The sequence below is a fragment of the Aspergillus aculeatinus genome (assembly GCF_003184765.1).
Source record: "Aspergillus aculeatinus CBS 121060 unplaced genomic scaffold BO66scaffold_98, whole genome shotgun sequence".
Taxonomy (NCBI): Eukaryota; Fungi; Ascomycota; class Eurotiomycetes; order Eurotiales; family Aspergillaceae; genus Aspergillus; species Aspergillus aculeatinus.
In genome coordinates this window covers 56,472-74,474 of record NW_020291567.1, presented here as the reverse complement: position 1 = coordinate 74,474, position 18,003 = coordinate 56,472, and the positions used below count along the sequence as shown (strand labels likewise).

The 18,003-nt window shown below is 53.8% G+C and overlaps 9 protein-coding genes across 9 annotated transcripts in view; 4 read left to right on the top strand and 5 right to left on the bottom strand.

Moving 5' to 3' along the window:
* Positions 1-1,863: 1,863 nt before the first annotated feature.
* BO66DRAFT_396681 (polyadenylate-binding protein) lies at positions 1,864-3,344 on the bottom strand. Its single transcript, XM_025648540.1, has 4 exons — positions 2,989-3,344; positions 2,598-2,854; positions 2,448-2,535; positions 1,864-2,379 (listed from the first exon to the last, which is right to left on the bottom strand). Exons 1-4 carry the CDS (start codon positions 3,055-3,057, stop codon positions 2,227-2,229), a joined length of 567 nt encoding a protein of 188 aa, XP_025497677.1. The 5' UTR covers positions 3,058-3,344; the 3' UTR covers positions 1,864-2,226.
* Positions 3,345-3,910: 566 nt separating this feature from the next.
* On the bottom strand, positions 3,911-4,960 carry BO66DRAFT_396680 (vacuolar protein sorting-associated protein 29). Its single transcript, XM_025648539.1, has 4 exons — positions 4,744-4,960; positions 4,663-4,677; positions 4,169-4,582; positions 3,911-4,110 (listed from the first exon to the last, which is right to left on the bottom strand). The coding sequence occupies exons 1-4, from the start codon at positions 4,798-4,800 to the stop codon at positions 3,994-3,996; spliced, it is 603 nt and encodes a 200-aa protein (XP_025497676.1). The 5' UTR covers positions 4,801-4,960; the 3' UTR covers positions 3,911-3,993.
* A 745-nt stretch (positions 4,961-5,705) lies between these two features.
* On the top strand, positions 5,706-7,428 carry BO66DRAFT_396679 (alanine--glyoxylate transaminase). The gene is made up of 2 exons (XM_025648538.1): positions 5,706-6,188; positions 6,293-7,428. Exons 1-2 carry the CDS (start codon positions 6,100-6,102, stop codon positions 7,362-7,364), a joined length of 1,161 nt encoding a protein of 386 aa, XP_025497675.1. The 5' UTR covers positions 5,706-6,099; the 3' UTR covers positions 7,365-7,428.
* Positions 7,429-8,082: 654 nt separating this feature from the next.
* On the bottom strand, positions 8,083-10,399 carry nemA (Nem1-Spo7 phosphatase catalytic subunit NEM1). The gene is made up of 3 exons (XM_025648537.1): positions 10,297-10,399; positions 8,754-10,190; positions 8,083-8,695 (listed from the first exon to the last, which is right to left on the bottom strand). Exons 2-3 carry the CDS (start codon positions 10,147-10,149, stop codon positions 8,553-8,555), a joined length of 1,539 nt encoding a protein of 512 aa, XP_025497674.1. The 5' UTR covers positions 10,150-10,190; positions 10,297-10,399; the 3' UTR covers positions 8,083-8,552.
* Positions 10,400-10,837: 438 nt separating this feature from the next.
* Positions 10,838-12,864, top strand: BO66DRAFT_396676 (translation initiation factor eIF2B subunit beta). The gene is made up of 5 exons (XM_025648536.1): positions 10,838-11,016; positions 11,080-11,279; positions 11,347-11,642; positions 11,713-12,565; positions 12,635-12,864. Exons 2-5 carry the CDS (start codon positions 11,182-11,184, stop codon positions 12,705-12,707), a joined length of 1,320 nt encoding a protein of 439 aa, XP_025497673.1. The 5' UTR covers positions 10,838-11,016; positions 11,080-11,181; the 3' UTR covers positions 12,708-12,864.
* A 295-nt stretch (positions 12,865-13,159) lies between these two features.
* Positions 13,160-14,459, bottom strand: rps23 (40S ribosomal protein uS12). The gene is made up of 2 exons (XM_025648535.1): positions 13,706-14,459; positions 13,160-13,505 (listed from the first exon to the last, which is right to left on the bottom strand). Exons 1-2 carry the CDS (start codon positions 13,962-13,964, stop codon positions 13,327-13,329), a joined length of 438 nt encoding a protein of 145 aa, XP_025497672.1. The 5' UTR covers positions 13,965-14,459; the 3' UTR covers positions 13,160-13,326.
* A 249-nt stretch (positions 14,460-14,708) lies between these two features.
* Positions 14,709-16,148, top strand: BO66DRAFT_396674 (DUF5315 domain-containing protein). The gene has a single exon (XM_025648534.1). It carries the CDS (start codon positions 14,874-14,876, stop codon positions 15,738-15,740), a length of 867 nt encoding a protein of 288 aa, XP_025497671.1. The 5' UTR covers positions 14,709-14,873; the 3' UTR covers positions 15,741-16,148.
* BO66DRAFT_433130 (MICOS complex subunit Mic12 family protein) lies at positions 16,089-16,911 on the bottom strand. The gene is made up of 2 exons (XM_025650679.1): positions 16,641-16,911; positions 16,089-16,534 (listed from the first exon to the last, which is right to left on the bottom strand). Exons 1-2 carry the CDS (start codon positions 16,659-16,661, stop codon positions 16,187-16,189), a joined length of 369 nt encoding a protein of 122 aa, XP_025497670.1. The 5' UTR covers positions 16,662-16,911; the 3' UTR covers positions 16,089-16,186.
* Positions 16,912-17,196: 285 nt separating this feature from the next.
* The window catches only part of BO66DRAFT_424602 (mitochondrial 54S ribosomal protein bL17m), a gene marked incomplete at its 3' end in the record, with an annotated part of 1,151 nt that continues 344 nt past the window's right edge, over positions 17,197-18,003 (top strand). Inside the window, exons 1-2 of the mRNA XM_025650179.1 lie at positions 17,197-17,526; positions 17,621-17,919. Of these exons, the coding sequence (XP_025497669.1) occupies positions 17,311-17,526; positions 17,621-17,919 (515 nt within the window). The 5' untranslated portion in view covers positions 17,197-17,310. The remainder of the gene's footprint in view (positions 17,527-17,620; positions 17,920-18,003) is intronic.

Here is an 18,003-nt window from a genome sequence, read left to right as displayed (position 1 = left end):
GGGGTTGGGACGAGGGGGAAAGAGGGGAGGGACGCTTGCACATACGCAGGCAGGTTGGAACCCATCCTGAACTGAACCGATCAGTGCAGGCGATAAAGTGCCTTTGGGTGCAAAAAAAGCCGATCCGGGCAAGCCTCAAAGGGTGATTCGCGGTGTGCGCATCCACCGCTGTCGACAGGCACGGACCCCAACAGCAGCAGTCGAGTAACGGTGGTGATCGTGATAGTAGGCAGGAAAAGTCGGTGGGCGGGGGTGGTTGGAAGGGCGTTGGAACTGGTCAACTCAATGGGAAGAGAGGGGAAGATCCGGAAGCGATTCGAAGGCGAATAAATTGGACGAGGGAAAAGTGGTGGATAGGCGGCGATAAGAGGCGATTTCAGGGAGAGGGAAAAGAGAGAAAGAGTGAGCGCGAGCACTAAGGCTTGACGATGGAGGCGCGCGGACTTCTATGGGGCTGAGCAGGGCAGTCCTGACGTTGCGCCTTCGGAACCAATCACGACCGAGCGAGGGGTTCAACCAGGAGGAGCAACTGGAGGAGGACTCGGAAGAGTACTACTACTAGGTAGGCTAGGTAGCAAAGTAGTAGTAAGAATGCTCATAAAAGAAGGGAAAGGTAGTGACAGCCTGAAGTCAGACAATACCAGGTAGTAGTCAGCTCTTCCGTAAGAATCCTACCTCCCCAGAGGATTCGTGGAAGAGAGTGTGGTAGTGGTGTGGTTGGTGGTTGTGGTCGTGGTCGTGGCAAAGGGAAAGGAGGGGAAGTGCAGTGGTGGTGGTGGTGGTAAGTTAGGAGGAAGAGGGAGGAGGGACGGAGTACAGTAGTAAGAGAGAGAGAGAGAGAGAGAGAGAAGAGAGGAGTAAGTCAGCCATCAATGGCGGATAAGCTACGGAGTTCACTACAACTACCTTACACTTCTTGACACCAACATCACCACACTCACTCTTGAGATTGATATTCTACCCATCCTAGACCAATGACCTATGAACCGAGCATTATTCTCATGATTCATTCCCATCAGAGTCAGAACCACATCCCTTAGGGCTGCAAATATCCCCCCAAAAAATATCATGAGCTGAGTTTTGCTCCCGGGAAAACATGGGAAAGTAATGAAGTAATCAGCGCCCTACTGAGATAGTAATAATCGGTACCCTTTCATTATTCGTTGCATTATTTCCCAACACCAAACCAGGGGATGAGAACAGATTAGATTTTCAGTCGCATCATGGGGAGGTTGCACTGGAACGAAACCTAGGCGATGGAATAAATAGAACAATACTTGGTTTTCCAGCCAATCACCCGGCTTCAAAAGGACTGTGATGGCCTGCTTAACAAGGCAACAAGATTATTTCCAGATTGCAATTCACTCATAATTGTCTTTCTCCGGTCTTACATCTTCCGGGCTCTATTGACCGAAGAGAAGAAGGAAAACACCCCGAATAAGTTATTGAACACATATCCCCCCTTAACCGTGCCAGATCTTCTCCCTCATTACGACTCTTCTTTGATGGTGGGGACCCAATGAACGTCGCAATTCCGGTTGCTCTGCTCCGCTTCCTTAGACAAACTCGTCAGCATCGCCGTCTAGACTGGCTGAAGTACCGTCCGTGCCGGTCCTTACCCGGATTGGAGGCCATAAGGCCACAAGTTCAGGGTTATCATGCGCAAACATGATATCGTAATTAATTAGCTCGTGGCTAAACCGCTGTGACGCAATCCCTCATCTCCCTGTTCATCCTGATCATTAGTCAGTACTACGGACCGAGACCATAACAGATCGGGACCCGGTGACAACCATGGATTTCTTCGATGAAGAAGCTGTCAAGAAGACTGGTTTTCAGGTGCAGATTCCTATTGCGGTGGATTTTTCTTTGAGAAGCGTAGTTTCATGACCGTCCTGGTCCTTTTGAGGAGGGGTTTAGCAGGCAATTCCTGCTCGTAAAGCAATTCTCTGTAGCTAGATGATATCACAGGTATTCCGCCCATCTGACCCAGTCCGAGATTGCCAGAAAGGTTATCATACAAACGTCCATTCCAGTAGGTTGACTCCAAAGACAATTAGAAAATAAAGAAGTTTCTCCCTTTATTCAGAGAGACGCATCAGAGCGACCACGACCATCATGGTCAACCCGGACGTCTTGGTAGCGCTGGGGCTTCGTGCGATGACCTCTGTTCCTTGCGCAGACGAATACCACCCCGTATACACTGAACTGGGGCTTGAAGTTTCTCTAGTAAGGCGCATAGCCCCGACCCCGGCCACGATAACCGCCGCGATAACCGCCGCGAGGCGCGAAACCTCCGCGGTAGCCCCGACCGCCACGGAAGCCACCCCGTCCGCGTCCTCGGGTCATACCCGGCAAGTTGGTACGCTTGGGAACGACCTACAGCATCAAAGTATTCAGTCAGTATCGATGGTGAAAGGTGGGAGTTTGATTGCAAGAGGAAGCACCTTCAGGTTCCGGCCGCGGAAGACACTCTCGTTCAGTACAAGGGCCTGGGCTACCAGACTGGGCTCTGCAAATTCAACATAGGCATATCTGTAGTCGTCAGAAGTCAGCCGATCTTGTAACACGACCGAATTCAATGCGCTGCAACATACCCCTTGGGCTGCCCGGTGAACTTATCCAACAGGATGGTGACCCGGTTTATCGAGCCACAGCTCTGAAAGTGTGCTTGAATTTCCTCGGGGGAAGCACCATAATCCACATTGCCAACGAAGATACTCCGGGCATCAATCTCTTCTTTGTCCTCACGTAGGCTCTCCGACTGCTGATCGAGCGTGGCTTGCATCTCGCGCAGCTTGGCCGCCTCAGATTCCATCTCGGCTACCCGCTTCTTCATCGCCGCAATTTCCTCCTGTTATGGACAAGAATACTCGGGTTAGAACGAATGTCATTATTGCGAATGTGTGAATCAAATGAGGGCAGCGGTCGGGAGCCAGCGCTCAGAATCCCAGCAAGCAGCTTCAAGCCAAAAAGGACGGTTTTTACCTCATCGTCACCTGCTTCCTCGGGCTGCTCCAGGTGCTCATCTTCAATCTTGTGTTCTTCTGTCGCCATGTTGAATAAGGGGGTGTGGATTTCGATTGTCCGTTCGAGTCCGTTTACACCACTGGGTCGCAAAGTGAAAGCTCGAGCGGGCACCGATAGCTTTCCCGCCGGGTTGGGGCTGGTCAAGTGAGCTGCGGGTAGGAAATTGCTGGAAAAATACAAGATCCGATAAGATAGGAGCGATATGCAACTCCCAGAATTGGGTGTGTAGCGGTCGGTGGGGAGAAGGACCAAGGCAAAAGCTGATTCAATGGAAGACTGGAAGTGGAGGAAAGTGAACGTGATGCCTGCGTTTGATTGTCCCCGAACTTACTGCCTGCTCTTTCCGGCTTAGCTCTTTGTCAACTGGAACATCCGCCGCCGACTCGGTCGTCAATAGTCGAGTATTGGACTGCGGCACGCGAGATTGAATGCTTTCGATCCTCACCCTATTGCTGATCCTTGACTACTACTAACTAGTAGGTACAGGCATCAATATTGAGTGGATTAATAGGACCAATAGAATTGAAGAGTATGCTGAGAAAATTCCCTCAAACCAGCCACTTCTTCTAAATCCAGTATCTCTATCGTTTAGAAATACCCGATCACAGTGATACACTACAGCGAGACTAAGTACTTGCAAAGACGAAGCCAACAGCCTTTCAGCCATCATCTGTGCAACTCTAGAGGAATTGACATTGCGAGATCAAACGAGACTCGGCCACATTGAGGCCACATGATGCGACACTACGATCTCCAAGCAAGCCGCAATTTAACCATATCTAGCCAGTACTCGATCCTGATCTCTGGTTCGAATGCGCTCAGCAGCCTGGTTGCGAAACAATTCGTGTATAGGCACTCGAGCTTTGGGGCTGTCGGAGCAGGAAAGGAGCGACCAACAAGGAGGAAGTCATTATCGTGTCAGATCTATGGTTATGTACAAGAAAAATGGATAGGAGCGTCAACTCATGAAGATGCGATGTTGTTCTTGCGGTAGGATACTTTCTCCACGGCAACCGTCTCAGCCCCGTTGGCATCCGTCTTCAACTGGTAAACATAAAGCACGAGAACATCACCTTGGATCTACAGCGATGATTAGCATCAGGTCGTCTCAGCCGTCTGTGGCACCTCTGCAACTCACATCCATCAAGCAGAAGCTGGGTGTGGGCTCATCTCCCTCGGCCCAGTATCCTGTGCTCATCGCACCCGTGGCACTGCCGGGGTTAATGAAGAATCGGCCTTCCAGCTCGAAAGCCTCGAATCGATGGGTACCGCCCCACAGCAGAATATCCACGTCCATCTGACGGGCGGCGATCAAGAGAGCATCCGCATCTCCTGGAGGGATGATTGTATGGCCATGCGTAAATCCGATGCGCAGGCTGCCGTGGGTCACGACCTTCGAGAGAGGGAGATTGGGGGAATCGACATCGAAATCTCCTTTAACCAGTTGTAGGTCAGGCGCCACCTGCCGGAGGAATTCAAATGTGTTGCGATCGGTCAAGTTGCCGAGACAGAGAATCTGGCCGATCTTGCCCGGCGTCAATAGTTTCTTGAACTGTGTTGCGATTGTGTCAATAGAGGGTAAGTGGCAATTGTCAGGAGGGCCATGGGTTATGGCCGAGCAGAAAGTCGCACCTTTGCGGGGAGGTCCTATATAAGAATGGGTTTGAAAGTCAGTCAACTGTTTGTTGTTGCAGGGGATGATCAACAACATACGGGAGCTCTGTCAGGGATGAACAGGTCGCCGATGACGAGGACCAGGCGCGAAGTCATTCTGAACGGTGCGGTCACGTCACTCAAGGGCCCAATTTGAGATTGAGCTATGAGTCTATGGAATATGTTCAGTAACAAACTGACGGGTGCAGATGTATGGAGTGCACAGTTGTCTGATGGAGATATCAATTAAGCTACCTAACGTAAGAGGGGAGTGACTACTATCTAGGCTGGCGCCCCTATCGCTGGAGCGGCGCGGGGAAAGCTTAGGCTATGCCAACGCCGATGCCACGCGCCTGACAGCCCTATGCCCTAGAAGCAGGACCAGTTCGGACTAGTCCGGGCTGCTTACATCTATGAAGGCCGGCGTTCCTGCGTACTGGTCTGCATCTACTGGACTGCTGGGGGACATAAGAAAAGGGACTGGGAAAATGTGGGAGGAGTGAGGGAGGAATACGAGTGAGTGAGAAATGCCTTGTCCTCTTATACTACACCTGCAGGACAGCCTGGAGTACTGGGCCTATTTCCGTTTCTGCCACCACGAGTAAGAACGGCAGTTGACATCGTCATTCATCCTCAGTTGCGCAAGTATACGGAGCAAGTAGGCGGGCTCGCATAAGCCCTGCAAGCCAATAACTAATGGTTGTTCGGATATACTATCCTCATTCTTGCTCAGACACTAGTTCCATGAGTCAATGCAATGTGTCTTTAGAATCCTTCCCCAATTGAATCCACGGCAGGGCCCGCCCGTTGGAGGCATCCGTCGCTTTACGGCCGATAGAAGGCAAGGGAAATGGGGGAAATAATGCGCCAAAGGGGGAAAGGAACCAAGCCAACCATTGAGAGCTGAAAAAAATCTCCTCGATTGATCAACACACCTGGGACTTTTTCCCCCTGTTTGTAGTTATCGTCTTACAATTGTTTCTCCTCATCCTCACATCCAATTCTACCAGTACTATACACCATCAATACTCTTCACCCAAGCAAATCAATCCATCCGGAAAGCGAACCCGGCGATCCCCGACCCTTTCCCCTCTTCCTCCTCCCCGACAAGCCCAGTCAACGCCTGGGTCTCCTCCCCCCCTCCATCTCACCAGCAAACCAGCAAATCCCCCTCCCCCGCGGGCTCTCCCGTAGAGCCGACCTTTCGGAAAACTGGCGGCCAAACGGACGCAGCAGCGCTTGAGCCTGATCTCCAGACACCTGGATCAGCGACTCCCGCTGCCTGAGCTTAATACCCCGTTCTCGACCGAGAGGAACTCCCTCGCTCCAGACGACCTCGAATATAAACCCATCGATCGCTCCGTTCCTTCTTCCATCCCTCCTTCTCCTACCACTTCATCCTCCCCCCCGCCCAAAATGTCTTCCCAAGCCCCCCACAACACCCTGCTCATTCCAGGGCCCATCGAATTCGATGATGCTGTCCTCCAGTCCATGTCTCACTATGCGTAAGTCCAACTGCCCCTCCTTCCCACGACTGCCCATCATCACTATCCGCCATTGAATCATACCTTCTCTCTACCCCTCACTAACCGCTATATGTTCTCTCCAGTGAGAGTCACGTTGCCCCCGGATTCGTCAAGACCTTCGGTGAGACCTTGTCTCTCGTGCGCAAGCTCTTCCAATCGTCCAACCCCGCCGCTCAACCCTTCGTCATCTCCGGCAGCGGTACTCTGGGCTGGGATGTTGTAGCTTCCAACCTGATCGAGAAGGGCGAGAATGCTCTGGTACTGCACACCGGTTACTTTGCCGATTCGTTCGCCAACTGCATTGAGACCTACGGGGCTCATGCCACCCAGCTCAAGGCCCCCATTGGCGAGCGGCCCTCGTTCGAGGAGATTGAGCAAGCCCTTAAGGCGAAGCCCTACAAGATCATCACCATCACCCACGTCGACACCTCGACTGGCGTGCTGAGCGACATCAAGCGCGTGGCCGAGATCGTGCGGCGCGTCAGCCCTGAGACGCTGGTCGTCGTCGACGGTGTGTGCAGTGTCGGCTGCGAGGAGATTGCGTTCGACGAGTGGGATCTGGACGTGGTGCTGACGGCCAGCCAGAAGGCCATCGGCTGCCCTCCTGGTCTGAGCATTCTGATGCTGTCCGGCCGGGCTCTTGACACCTTCAAGGCCCGCAAGACGCCCCCCGCCTCCTATTACGCCTCCATCGGCAATTGGTTGCCCATCATGCAGAACTACGAGAACTTCAAGCCCTCTTACTTCGCCACTCCCCCCACCCAGCTCGTCCACGCCCTGCACACCACGCTGTCTCAGATCACCGCTCGCCCCATCACCGAGCGCTACGCCATTCACCGTCACGCCTCGGACCGCGTCAAGGCCGCCGTCGCCGAGCTCGGCCTGAAGCAGGTGGCCGCCACCCCGGAGAACCAGGCCCACGCCATGACCGCCATCTGGCTGCCCGAGGGCCTCGCTCCCCCGGACGTGCTGCCCGGTCTGCTGAAGCGCGGGGTGATCTTCGCAGCGGGTCTGCACAAGGAGGTTGCCACCAAGTACATCCGCTTCGGCCACATGGGCGTTAGTGTCACCGACCCCGCCCGGTCGGACATTGACAAGGCCATTGCCGCCTTGAAGGAGGCTCTGACCGAGGCCAAGCAGGCTAAGGGACTGTAAATATCCATAAGACTGTCATATATTGAACTTTAGCAGAAATACGAATAAAAAGTAGCAAAACAATTTTCAATCATCATGTTCCTTGCGGTCAGAATCCCAACAGAGCTCTTCCTCTGCTACTTGGTCTCAGCACTTAACCCCACCAGTTAGTTGTACTGTAGATTGGCGCGCCCCGATCTCGGACCAGTGGTGCTCGATAAGCGCGGGCGCCCGCGCCGCGCCCGGCGATAGGGATGACCTACCGAATCAGGCATTCCTTTCCCGCCCCGGTCTCAACAACCAGGCGCAACTCAACTCAGGCTATCAGCATCCATCTCTTGTAGAATATTTAAGTAAGATACAAGAAGGGCCTGAATTGTAGCCTTAGATAAAGACGTGTACGCTTACCCTTTGCTTATTCCAAGAGCATCAACTCTTTGCTCGAGGGAACAGGCCTCAATCGCTACCTGAGAGCCCTGTATATATTCCAGCACCTCGGCACTTCACAAACTCCGCATCACGCTCCTAAGCGAAATCTGTTGTGATTTCCTTTCTCATGTGATTTTAATTTTGATGAATGCCTAGGCGGTTTACCGTGGCTTATAGAAGGTCGAACCCTACTCTCTTGATCGGGAAAAGTCCAAATTAAGGCAGGGAGGGAATCTTGAGGGATAGGAAGTGATGATGGGTATGGGAGAGCAAGAGCTATGGGTACAGGGGGAGTTATATCTATTGCGGTGCAGACCTTCTGAGTACTCTCATCGGGCGAGTGGGAAAGTGATATCAATACCTTGACGGCGAACATAGTCCAGAGATTAGTGTGTGACAAGGGACGAGGAAGGGATACAGGAAAGGATATATAGAGTCGTTGCCAGGAGTATAGTGGAAGGGGAGGCATGGATGGGGATGCTGAACGAGATACTAATTATAAGCGACAGTCAGGAAGAGAAGGTCGAGAGACGACAGCCCATTGTATCATCCCCCCCTCATGCCTCTCTCAACTTTACAAGAGCAGAGACATGGGGATCTGATCACCATGGGATGCATTGTGAGATTTCCGTAATAACATCAAGCTTGGACAACATTCCGGTCAGGGTTTCCCTTATTCTGTTTTCGTGTTTTCTGTGCAAAGGGGGGGTTATTATTATATTAAAGGCCATAAGTCACTCCGTCACTGCCACGGGTCCATCCCTCTTCTCCTTGTCAAAGCTAAGCTTCTGTTTCCCCTCTACGCAAGGCTAGGAAAGCCCGCACGTCGGTTACATACTGTAAAGCTTCTAACATGGGGACGAGGTGGAGCAACCCGTTGTCCGTCGGATCATTAATCCAGCCCTCAATGGGGATTGCGTTATCTGCGATCGAAGGTCAGTTGGGGGGAGCTGCGCCTACAATCCACAAACCCATACGCACCTTCGTGAAAAATATAACTCATAGGACTATTGTCCAGGATCATCACTTTACTCAGGTCTGGCTCAACAGAGCTGAGATCTTTAATGTACGCGCCGTTGCGAAAGGTACAATGTTGCCGGTAATACCGCGCGTGGAAGTATTTCCGCTCCTGTTCCAGCCAGTCGATGACCGGATCGGCGTACTCTTGCACACTCGCAGTAAAAACCACCAGCTTGTACCATTTACACACCTTGCGCAGAAACTCGTCACAGTGAGGCCGTTTGTGGACATAGTACAAGATGGGATGTTGCGGACCAAGCGTGGTCGGAGGCCCGCCTGGAGTCAGAGCGGTCGTCATGGGCGTGGACAACTTGACTTCAACCATGTGGCCACTGGACATGCGGCCACCCTTGGCCAGGGAGTGGATGAGTGTTTCGTCGAGATCGAGGACCAGAGTCTTTTGCGGGCTTTTCGTGTTGCGTAGGTTGGCCGTGTAGGAAGGTATGCGCTGGGGAATCAGAGGCCGAGGAGGAACGGGCGAATGCGGATATCGAGTGACTCGATGGACCGACGGGGAGGTCGGGGACTTCAAGCTATCAAGATTTAGAGCGCCCTGGGATCCATTCTGCGACGCCTGTCCCAAATCCGTGCTTTGCGCACGACGCTGCCGGTTCCGCTTGAACGCCTCTTCATTATGAAGCTTGATTCGAATAGATCGCCGAGGGATGTTGTCGTCCGGTGCATGCTCGGAGCTGGAGGACTTAGACTTGACGGACCGAGAATGACTGCTGCTGAGTCCCTTGGCGCTCCGCCGATCCCCCTCCGACTCCGAAGTGCTCGAGGCAATTGATTCGCGTGATCTATGAGCTTTGGGTCGTCGTGATGTTCGTTGTTTGCCATGTGCTGGAGTCCCTCCTTTGCCCGGCGCGTCAGGACCTGATCGTTTGGAACGACCCGGAATCAGGCGGCTGATTTTGCGGAATGGAGCCAGTGGAGAGTAATGCCCATCGTCTTCGCGAAAGCAGTGGACGACAAAAAATCCAGGCGCGGCCAAGGTTGACAAAATGAACTTGATCGTCTCGGCAATCGCATCGAAGAACCGGTGCACGAACAGCCCTATGGTGCTGTTTGTGCCCAGAGAGCGATCCTTGGATAGACTTCGTAATAAGGGTGATTTCTCGTCAAGCGTGTACTCATGGTTTTCGAGGTCATCTGGCGCGCCGGGCGTCACATCGTAGCTTTTCTCATGGTGTTCGGAAGCATGGAAGTTGCTCTCACTATAGGACCGAAACTTGGCGAGATCGCCTGGTTCAATTGTGCGGGAAATCTCTCCTTGCGATCGAGATCGTTGCCGACTTCTACTGGAACTGGTAGGCTGGCCAATCACTCGGGACGACAAGATGTTCAGCGAGTTCATCTTCCGACGTGGCCCACGGGTGTCCGGGCTGGCGCAGGTGTCTAGTTATGTTGAGCGGAGGCGCCGGTCAGCACCTAGTCAAGTCACGAAGTAACTGGAGGTAGAAATGCGATGCACGAAAGAGGAAAGACATCGAGCTGCACCGACCTCAATGCGCCAGTCGACAACCCGTGCTGATAACTGTTGACGGTTGACCCCAACTGGTTTTGGGCTGGGCGAAATTGGTGGGTGATAGCCGTCGCCGTAGTCCTTGGCCTAACCGATGGGCGGATAAGCGGGATGGAGTGAGGGAGAAGGAGGATAGGACAGAGCCCTCGTAATGTTTCAAGACGACTATATACAGACAGTCGAGGACGAGGATGTGGGATTTAATGGTAAAGGGAGGGGGTAAGGGAAAGAGAACGTGAGGAGAGTTGAGGGAGAGGCCGAGGAGGAGGAGAGAGAGAGAGAAGAGGAGGAGAAGGAGGAGGAGGAGGAGGAGGAGGAGGGAAGGCAACCAATGCATAAGTTGGTTACCGTATGTATTATTTGATTGTATGTATGGGCTGCTGCTACGGCTGCTACTACGGCTGCTACTACGGCTGCTAACTTACTGCGATGGTTCGTTGGGCCGAGCGGGCAAAATCTCCCCCCCGTCACATCCATCCCACTCTAAGGTTGGCTCTTCCGCCTTTCACTTCCTCCTACTCTCCCCCTCCCCTCCCCTCTTTCTTCTCTCCCTGCTCGGCTGCACAGTCCTCTCTACACCTACCTCGACCTCGTTCTACAGAAGGAAGTCTCATTTCTTCGGGAATTTACTCTGAGGCGACCATTTTGTGAGCTGACAGTTGTTGCGAGTGCGCTAACACTTCCCAACGAGTTTCCCTGGTATGCGACTTGTGCGACCAACCCGATGACTCCATCGTTCTGCCTCACTAATGCTGCATATAGCCCCAACACACCATTGAAGCTTGGTGACCTTCCGTCTTAATTAGACTTTGAATCGCCGCATCAGAGCCCTTGGCAGTCTAATTTCCGAACGTCAAAAACAAAATGCCTGCTACTTCGGGGCCCTTGACGCCCGGCCTGGCGTCCTTCCTCAAGACCTTGAGGACCAACCCCATTGACACATCCATTGACAATCTGATCTCGTGCGTCTCGTTTACCACGCGACGGCTGGTTGCAACTGAGATCGAAGCTGTACTGACATTACCCCAGGCTCCTCAAGCGCAGACAAATCCGCCATTCCAGATCGTGTGCTACTGCGACTGCATATCTGCTGCGCGGTGTTATATCGGCCTCTAGAACAAACGATGCCAACAAGTTGATTGAGAGGGTGCAGAATGTTGGAAGACGGCTCATGGCAGCTCAGCCCCGGGAGATGGTGGTCGGCAACATCGTCAGGCGCGTGCTCGGATTGATTCGTGACGAGGCCGAAGACGACCGTGAGGGCGACTTCAACCTTAGCGAAGCTGGTTCTGAAAGCCAACCTCAAACCCCTCGTGGTCTCGACGGTATGGCCTCTGCCTTGTAGCATGTCTGGTTCGAGACGAAGCCGGCACTAACGATGAAGGACTACCATAGATCCCACCGATGTTCTTTCCGCTCGCCATGACGGCTCCGACCGTGGCGCATCGAGACAACCCTTGCCTGCCCTGACCGCCGCCCCGATCTCTATGTTTAGTCTGCTTTCGCACCCCGATACCGAGAACTCCCTGCCTGGAACCCCTGTGTCCGCGTCGCCCTCCGGCCGGCTATTAGGCCACGCGCCCGGCAAAGACATTCGGGCGGAAGTTCTGGACGGTATCAGCGAAATCATCGACGAACTGACGCAGGTCGACGACCAGATCGCGGCCTATGCTCTGGACCACATCCATTCCAACGAAATTATTCTCACTCACACCTCATCGACCACGGTCCAGAAATTCCTGCTGAAAGCTGCGGCCAAGCGGAAGTTCACGGTCATCCATGCCGAAGCCTTCCCCAACAACCACGAGGCGACGCACGCAACCGTCAGCGGGGCCAACCCCCACGACGACGAACTTCTGAGCACTGAATCCTTCCAGAAGCCTTTGATCGCTCTGGGCATCACCGTCATCCTCATCCCCGACTCCGCGGTATTTGCCCTGATGTCCCGTGTCAACAAGGTTATTCTAGGCACGCACTCCGTCCTGGCCAACGGTGGACTGGTCGCCTCAGCCGGTACTCGGGTCATCGCTCGCGCCGCGAAGGTGCATCAGACCCCTGTTGTTGTGGTGAGCGGTGTGTACAAGTTGAGCCCGGTCTATCCGTTTGACTTCGACTCGTTGATCGAGTACGGAGACGCTAGCAAGGTCATCAGCTATGAGGATGGCGACTTGGTGGATCAGATTGACGTGCAGAACCCGCTGTACGACTATGTTCCGGCAGAACTGATTGACCTCTACATTACGAACTTGTACGTTCCATCTCTTGTGACGGTTTCCGCACTGTTTGACTTAGTACTGACCACTTACTTCTCTTTTAGGGGAGGACACGCGCCATCTTATCTGTACCGTATTGTGTCGGATCACTACCGCAAGGAGGATATCAGTGTCTGAAGCCTGGCCAATAAAGGCAGAATCAGATAAAAAAATTACAATGGCAAAAGAAAAGCGGATTTATGAACAATTGGATCTTTCATGGCCGGAGAAAGGCCACATGCTAAAATGGATATAAAAGGCGTAAGGAATTATCATAGACAATATCAGAGACGATACCCAAGGCGTTTGGTACACAAAGGACTCATCGAATGCGGTCTGCAGCGACCCAGTATGAGTATGATCGAGCATTTCCAAGAACTACGTCAAGAATACAGAGGTATGTTTTTTTTTTTTTTTGAAGAATTTGATATTTTGGGCCCTTCCCAAGGAAATCAATCATGGCGCCATGTTTTTATGGATATAACAATCGTAGTGAAAGCCGCAAATATTGGGTTTGTATTTGCAGGGTGTCTTTCTCATCCAGCCCCTTTCTTTGCTTTGAACCATTACAAAAAAAGAGAAAAAAAGATTCCAGACCATAGAAGAAAAAAAGTGTCGCCTCCCAAGCCGATAAGTTTTTATTCTTGCTATGGAATGGGCCCCCCCAGGAGAGAGATCCTCCCTCCGGGAAAAAATATCATGATTCCCCCCGGAGTAGCAGCCAGCATCTTGTTTTGTGTTGGTGGTGATGGATTGCTTAAGAGCGGGGCTTCTCCTTCTTCTCCTTCCAGAGGGCCATGAGACCGACACCGGAGACCTTGACGACCTTGAAGCGGACACCGGGAATATCACCCTTGGCCTTACCCTTACGACCGAAACCGGCGAGGAGGACCTCGTCGTTCTCATCGATGAAGTTCAAGCAACCGTCGTTGGGGACTGTAGAGGGGGGTCAAGGTCAGCGGGATGTTCATTTATATAGATTGTGGTTCTGTGTAGTCGCTGTGATGGATATTCTCGTTGTCGCCACCTCTTGTCCCTCACGTCGCACTCGATGCGCAACCAATGAACCATCCAGATGATCGTCTCCGAGAATCCACCACAGAACAGACAATATCAGAGAGAGAGGGATGACCCACCGAAAGCAGTGACCTTCTTGCCGTTCTTGATGAGCTGGACCTTGACACACTTGCGGATAGCGGAGTTGGGCTGCTTGGCCTCAACACCGACCTTCTCGAGGACGATACCCTTGGCGTGGGAAGCACCACCGAAGGGGGAGGACTTGTAGGCGGTACCGAGAAGGCGCTTCTTGTAGTGCAAGTCGGCCCAACGGTTCTCGCGACGGGTGGTCGCGAGCTTGCGGGCGGCGTTCAAACCACGGGGCTGTCCCTTACCCATCTTGTCGGATTATGTGCGGAGGACTGAAAACTGCAGCAGCAAAAAAATTAAGGCGTTAGATGTCTTTGCTTTCCTTGAATTGGGCCATTGCGTAGTTCCTGGTTTTCCAAGTTCCACAGAGTATGCGCAGATCGCGAAATGTGCATTGCGGTGCGTGTCCATCGGTGCCGTCCATCTTTATTCATTGCTCGGTATTCGATCGGATCCCTCCTCTTCTCGATGTTCCCTTCACGTGCATCCTCTTGCTGTTCCTGATTGAATGGACGGGAGGCGAAATGGATGTCGAAGTATCGTACTGGTGAATATTGAAGGCGAGAAATATCTATCGGCGGTGGGACTCTTTCCCTCTCTCGGGGCGGGTTGCACTTTCGATCTCACGCAAAACCCGGGGAACATGGAAAACCAGACGCAGAGAATGATAGCAATGATAGGAAAGCCGTCAATACGTACCGACTGATGGAGATGCCGAAAGGCTGGATGGGCGGATGGATGTCGAGAAGTCGAAAGGTCAAAGGGGGGGTCTTCCTTTCACGGCCGGCGGTCGCTCGACTAGATCGAAAATGTTCTGCTGTGCGCCTTCGCCCTAAACGGCCGCTAAGCGAGACTGCCCACGGCAGACCTTTTCTCCGCTCCGAATCTGCCGGTCTCCACCGCCCGTCGGCTTACTCCATCCGGGAAGAGTCCATCGATAACGATAAGACCCCGGATGGAACATCATGCATGTTACTATCAACTCCCCCTAAACTTACCGTACCTTACGGACTTATACAAACTTGTTGGCTCCAACTACAGTCTCATCGCTATCTTGATCTTTCACTCTACAAACTTGGGCTATTACCCAAACAAACCAAGTATAATGCCTTAATCCTAATCACCGGTCCACAATCCAAGAGAAACCCCCAAAACACAATGGCCTCCAACACTCTCCGCATGGATCCCAAGATGGATCCCCGCATGGAAACCCTCCGGAAGATAAGCTCCCAGCGACTTCCCCCACCAGTCCTGTTCCAAGGTCCCCCCTCCCACAATGCCTCCAACATCTCAATCCCGCCGCCCCCGGCATCCGTCGGCGTCAGCCCCGGTGGTCGGACAGGGCCGGGGCCTGGACCAGGCCGCGGAGGCAGTCAATCGCCGCCGCTGCATCGGAATCGGTCCGCCCGCGGCGGCCTCGAGACCTCTGGCGGCACCTTTGGCTCCCCCTTCCTCACTCGCAAGCAGTCCAAGGGGGATATTGACGGCTCCGATGCGATCTGGCAAGAGATGCAGAGCGCGCTCTCGGAGGTGGAGCTGAGTGCCACCACGGGCGAGCATGTGTTCGGGGAGAAACATTCCGAGGCGTTGGAGGATCTTCGGGCCAAGCAGCTTAAGCTCGCGCAGGCGTGGGCACGCAGCGAGGCCGCCGATGACAAGGCCGTCGACACGAAAGAGGCCGCTCCGCCGGCTAAAGGAGCTGCTGCTGCTGCTGCTGCCCCGCAGGGCCAAGGGGCACGGGGCGTTGCTGGCCCTGGTGTATCTGGGGAGCCGGCTCCCGTGGAGGACGGCGGCGCGGCTCGGAATCTGGATGAGGAGACGGAGAAGGATATTCTTCTTGCGCGCGAGAGACGCGAGGCTAACGATCGGTACTTTGATCGTGTAAACAACGGCGTTCTGGATGTCGTGGCCAAGTTGGAGGAGGTCGCCCAGGCTATGCGTGCTGTGGAGCGGGAGAGTCAGGACATCTGGAGCGATACTGATAGCGTGAGCACGGCGACAGAGACTACAGCAGATGCGGGCTGAACAAGCAGATGCGGGCTCGCACTCGAATTTCGTCCCCCATATGATTATCTCTAGCAAGAGATCAGCTGGTATGACCTTTTCGCCTGCAGGTGGCTTTCATGCTAGCTCACCAGGCATACGGACTTGGAATGGGTACTGCTGGAACTGGAGCTTGAGGGTTCAAACCAGATGCCACTGCGCGCGGAGGGCAATATCCGGCCTTCGCCGCGTCCATCTATACTAATGCCGATAGTCTGTCTACACCAGACTTTCTGTCACATCAAAACGACGAGCAATAATCAATTCGCAAAGAACACAGTAGAAGAACTTCCCAAAATTTTCGAAGTACCAACAACAAATCAAGGGTATCAGAGACACAAACCACTCCCGATAGCATACAAGCCCAAGCATGACACACATAACAAAATCAAAACCCCTTCTAAGACAAAACCACATCCATACCCCCTCTACTCGTTCTTCACCAGCCTCATGGCCGAGCTCCACCCTTCCACCGCCATATCCCGCACGTCCTCCCAGCTAGCCTCGTAGGCCTTGTTCGCCAGCGTCTCCACCTCCGTGTTCCAGCGGTGCTTGAGTAACTCGGACAGCGTCGGCTGGGTGCGTTTGGGCGGCAGCTCCTGCAGCTTCTCGGTCTCGCTGGGGATCAAGCGGCGATCGTAGGCGCCGGTCGACGAGGCCAGCCAGGTCAACGCGCGGGTCTGGTCGCGGATCGCGTTGCGCTGCTCGAGACGGTTGTACCGATGGACTTGCACGGTCAGGTAGAGGACGGTCGTGGTCAAGGCGAATCCACTCGCCTAGAGCTGAGGTTAGCTTCGTGGACGGCGTGTAGGATTTCGGCGTGGCTGGGGTGTCTAGGAATAGTGTCCATGGAATAAGTATCGGGGGTAGAGGCCGACTTACAAAGCCTGTGAAGAATCCCATTTGGGAGATATGGCCAGTGACTGGCTGGAGAACACCCGTTTGAAGTTTCGCAAGCCTGCGGGGTGCAGTGCTATTGACCGGAACAGTTCAAGCAGGCGGGGAGAGATTGAGCGACGGAAGAAGGTTGCAGACTGGCAAGGCCTTCGGAATGTCGGAGATCTAACAGGCAAAAATATGAAAATATGATTCAAATCAGGTACAATAGTTCTCTGAATAACTGAGAAAGCAGAATTTACCGAGAAGTTGTCCACAGTAACTGAAGTAATGCATTGTTGCAAGTCCAAGAGTAACAGCGATTCCAACAGCGCGCGGGACCGGGGCCAGCCGTCGACACGGACTCCGATTGGCCGATGCGGGCAAACGCCGAATCTTTTGCTTCTCTTGCAGTGCGCAGAACTCAGCTTCAAACCGCATGAATCGATAACCACGACCCTTAACACACCCAGACTCCACCCCTTCATTCACCCACCTACACAACCATATACCCCCTTCGTATCTCTTCAATTCGAATATCACCCTCAACTCGATCGGATATCCACCTCAAAACCGCTCCGCTCCAGCCTCTTACACCCAGCAACCGGGGGGTAGAGAAAACGACCAACCTACACCACCACCACCACCACAACCCCCCCCCCGATAAACCAGCACCATGGCCGGAGGCGCAGCCAAATACCGCCACCTGAGCCGCAAGTCGTCGCACCGACAAGCCCTCCTCCGCAACCTGGTCACCTCCCTCTTCACGCACGAGTCGATCACCACCACATGGGCCAAGGCCAAGGAAGCCCAACGACTAGCCGAGAAGCTGATCACTCTGGGCAAGAAGAACACCGAAGCCAGCCGGAAGAGCGCCCTGGCTACGTTTTACGTGCGTGCCCCAAGCCCCCGTCCTATCTTGCCCTAAGCCCCTGCCCCAAAATCCGACCTCCCAGAAAAAAAACATACTGATATGAAACGAGAAGACCCCCCACTCCATCCTCCCCAAACTCTTCGGTCCCCTGCGGGAACGCTACGCCAACCGACCCGGCGGCTACACGCGGGTGCTGCGCGTGGAGCCCAAGAAGGACGACCAGGCGGAGAGCGCGATCCTGGAGCTGGTCGACGGCCCCAAGGACATGCGGTTCGCCCTGACGGCGCGGACCATTGCGCGCCAGCGCGCCCAGGGCTTCGACACCCTCAACGAGATCACCGCGCTGAATGTCCGCAAGGTGACGCGGTTCCGGGACGGTGGGGTCGAGGCCCTCGAGGATGAGGTGCAGAAGTTGAAGCTCGGGGGCCATGGTGAGAAGACGGCCAGTAACAACGGTGAGGGCAAGGGCTTTGGCTGGAAGGGGCGGAAGGAGAA

Coding starts and splice junctions, on each gene's coding strand:
- BO66DRAFT_396681 (XM_025648540.1), bottom strand. CDS start 3,057: ATGGCGACAGAAGAACACAAGATTGAAGATGAGCACCTGGAGCAGCCC. Junction 2,855..2,988: donor AGGAAGCAGGTGACGATGAG/GTAAAAACCGTC, acceptor TGTCCATAACAG/GAGGAAATTGCGGCGATGAA. Junction 2,380..2,447: donor TCCGCGGCCGGAACCTGAAG/GTGCTTCCTCTT, acceptor TTGATGCTGTAG/GTCGTTCCCAAGCGTACCAA.
- BO66DRAFT_396680 (XM_025648539.1), bottom strand. CDS start 4,800: ATGACTTCGCGCCTGGTCCTCGTCATCGGCGACCTGTTCATCCCTGAC. Junction 4,111..4,168: donor CCAGCTTCTGCTTGATGGAT/GTGAGTTGCAGA, acceptor TCATCGCTGTAG/ATCCAAGGTGATGTTCTCGT.
- BO66DRAFT_396679 (XM_025648538.1), top strand. CDS start 6,100: ATGTCTTCCCAAGCCCCCCACAACACCCTGCTCATTCCAGGGCCCATC. Junction 6,189..6,292: donor CAGTCCATGTCTCACTATGC/GTAAGTCCAACT, acceptor TGTTCTCTCCAG/TGAGAGTCACGTTGCCCCCG.
- nemA (XM_025648537.1), bottom strand. CDS start 10,149: ATGAACTCGCTGAACATCTTGTCGTCCCGAGTGATTGGCCAGCCTACC. Junction 8,696..8,753: donor GAGTTATATTTTTCACGAAG/GTGCGTATGGGT, acceptor CTTCGATCGCAG/ATAACGCAATCCCCATTGAG.
- BO66DRAFT_396676 (XM_025648536.1), top strand. CDS start 11,182: ATGCCTGCTACTTCGGGGCCCTTGACGCCCGGCCTGGCGTCCTTCCTC. Junction 11,280..11,346: donor TCCATTGACAATCTGATCTC/GTGCGTCTCGTT, acceptor ACATTACCCCAG/GCTCCTCAAGCGCAGACAAA. Junction 12,566..12,634: donor GACCTCTACATTACGAACTT/GTACGTTCCATC, acceptor CTTCTCTTTTAG/GGGAGGACACGCGCCATCTT.
- rps23 (XM_025648535.1), bottom strand. CDS start 13,964: ATGGGTAAGGGACAGCCCCGTGGTTTGAACGCCGCCCGCAAGCTCGCG. Junction 13,506..13,705: donor CAAGAAGGTCACTGCTTTCG/GTGGGTCATCCC, acceptor CCCCCTCTACAG/TCCCCAACGACGGTTGCTTG.
- BO66DRAFT_396674 (XM_025648534.1), top strand. CDS start 14,874: ATGGCCTCCAACACTCTCCGCATGGATCCCAAGATGGATCCCCGCATG.
- BO66DRAFT_433130 (XM_025650679.1), bottom strand. CDS start 16,661: ATGGGATTCTTCACAGGCTTT. Junction 16,535..16,640: donor TGGGATTCTTCACAGGCTTT/GTAAGTCGGCCT, acceptor CCTCAGCTCTAG/GCGAGTGGATTCGCCTTGAC.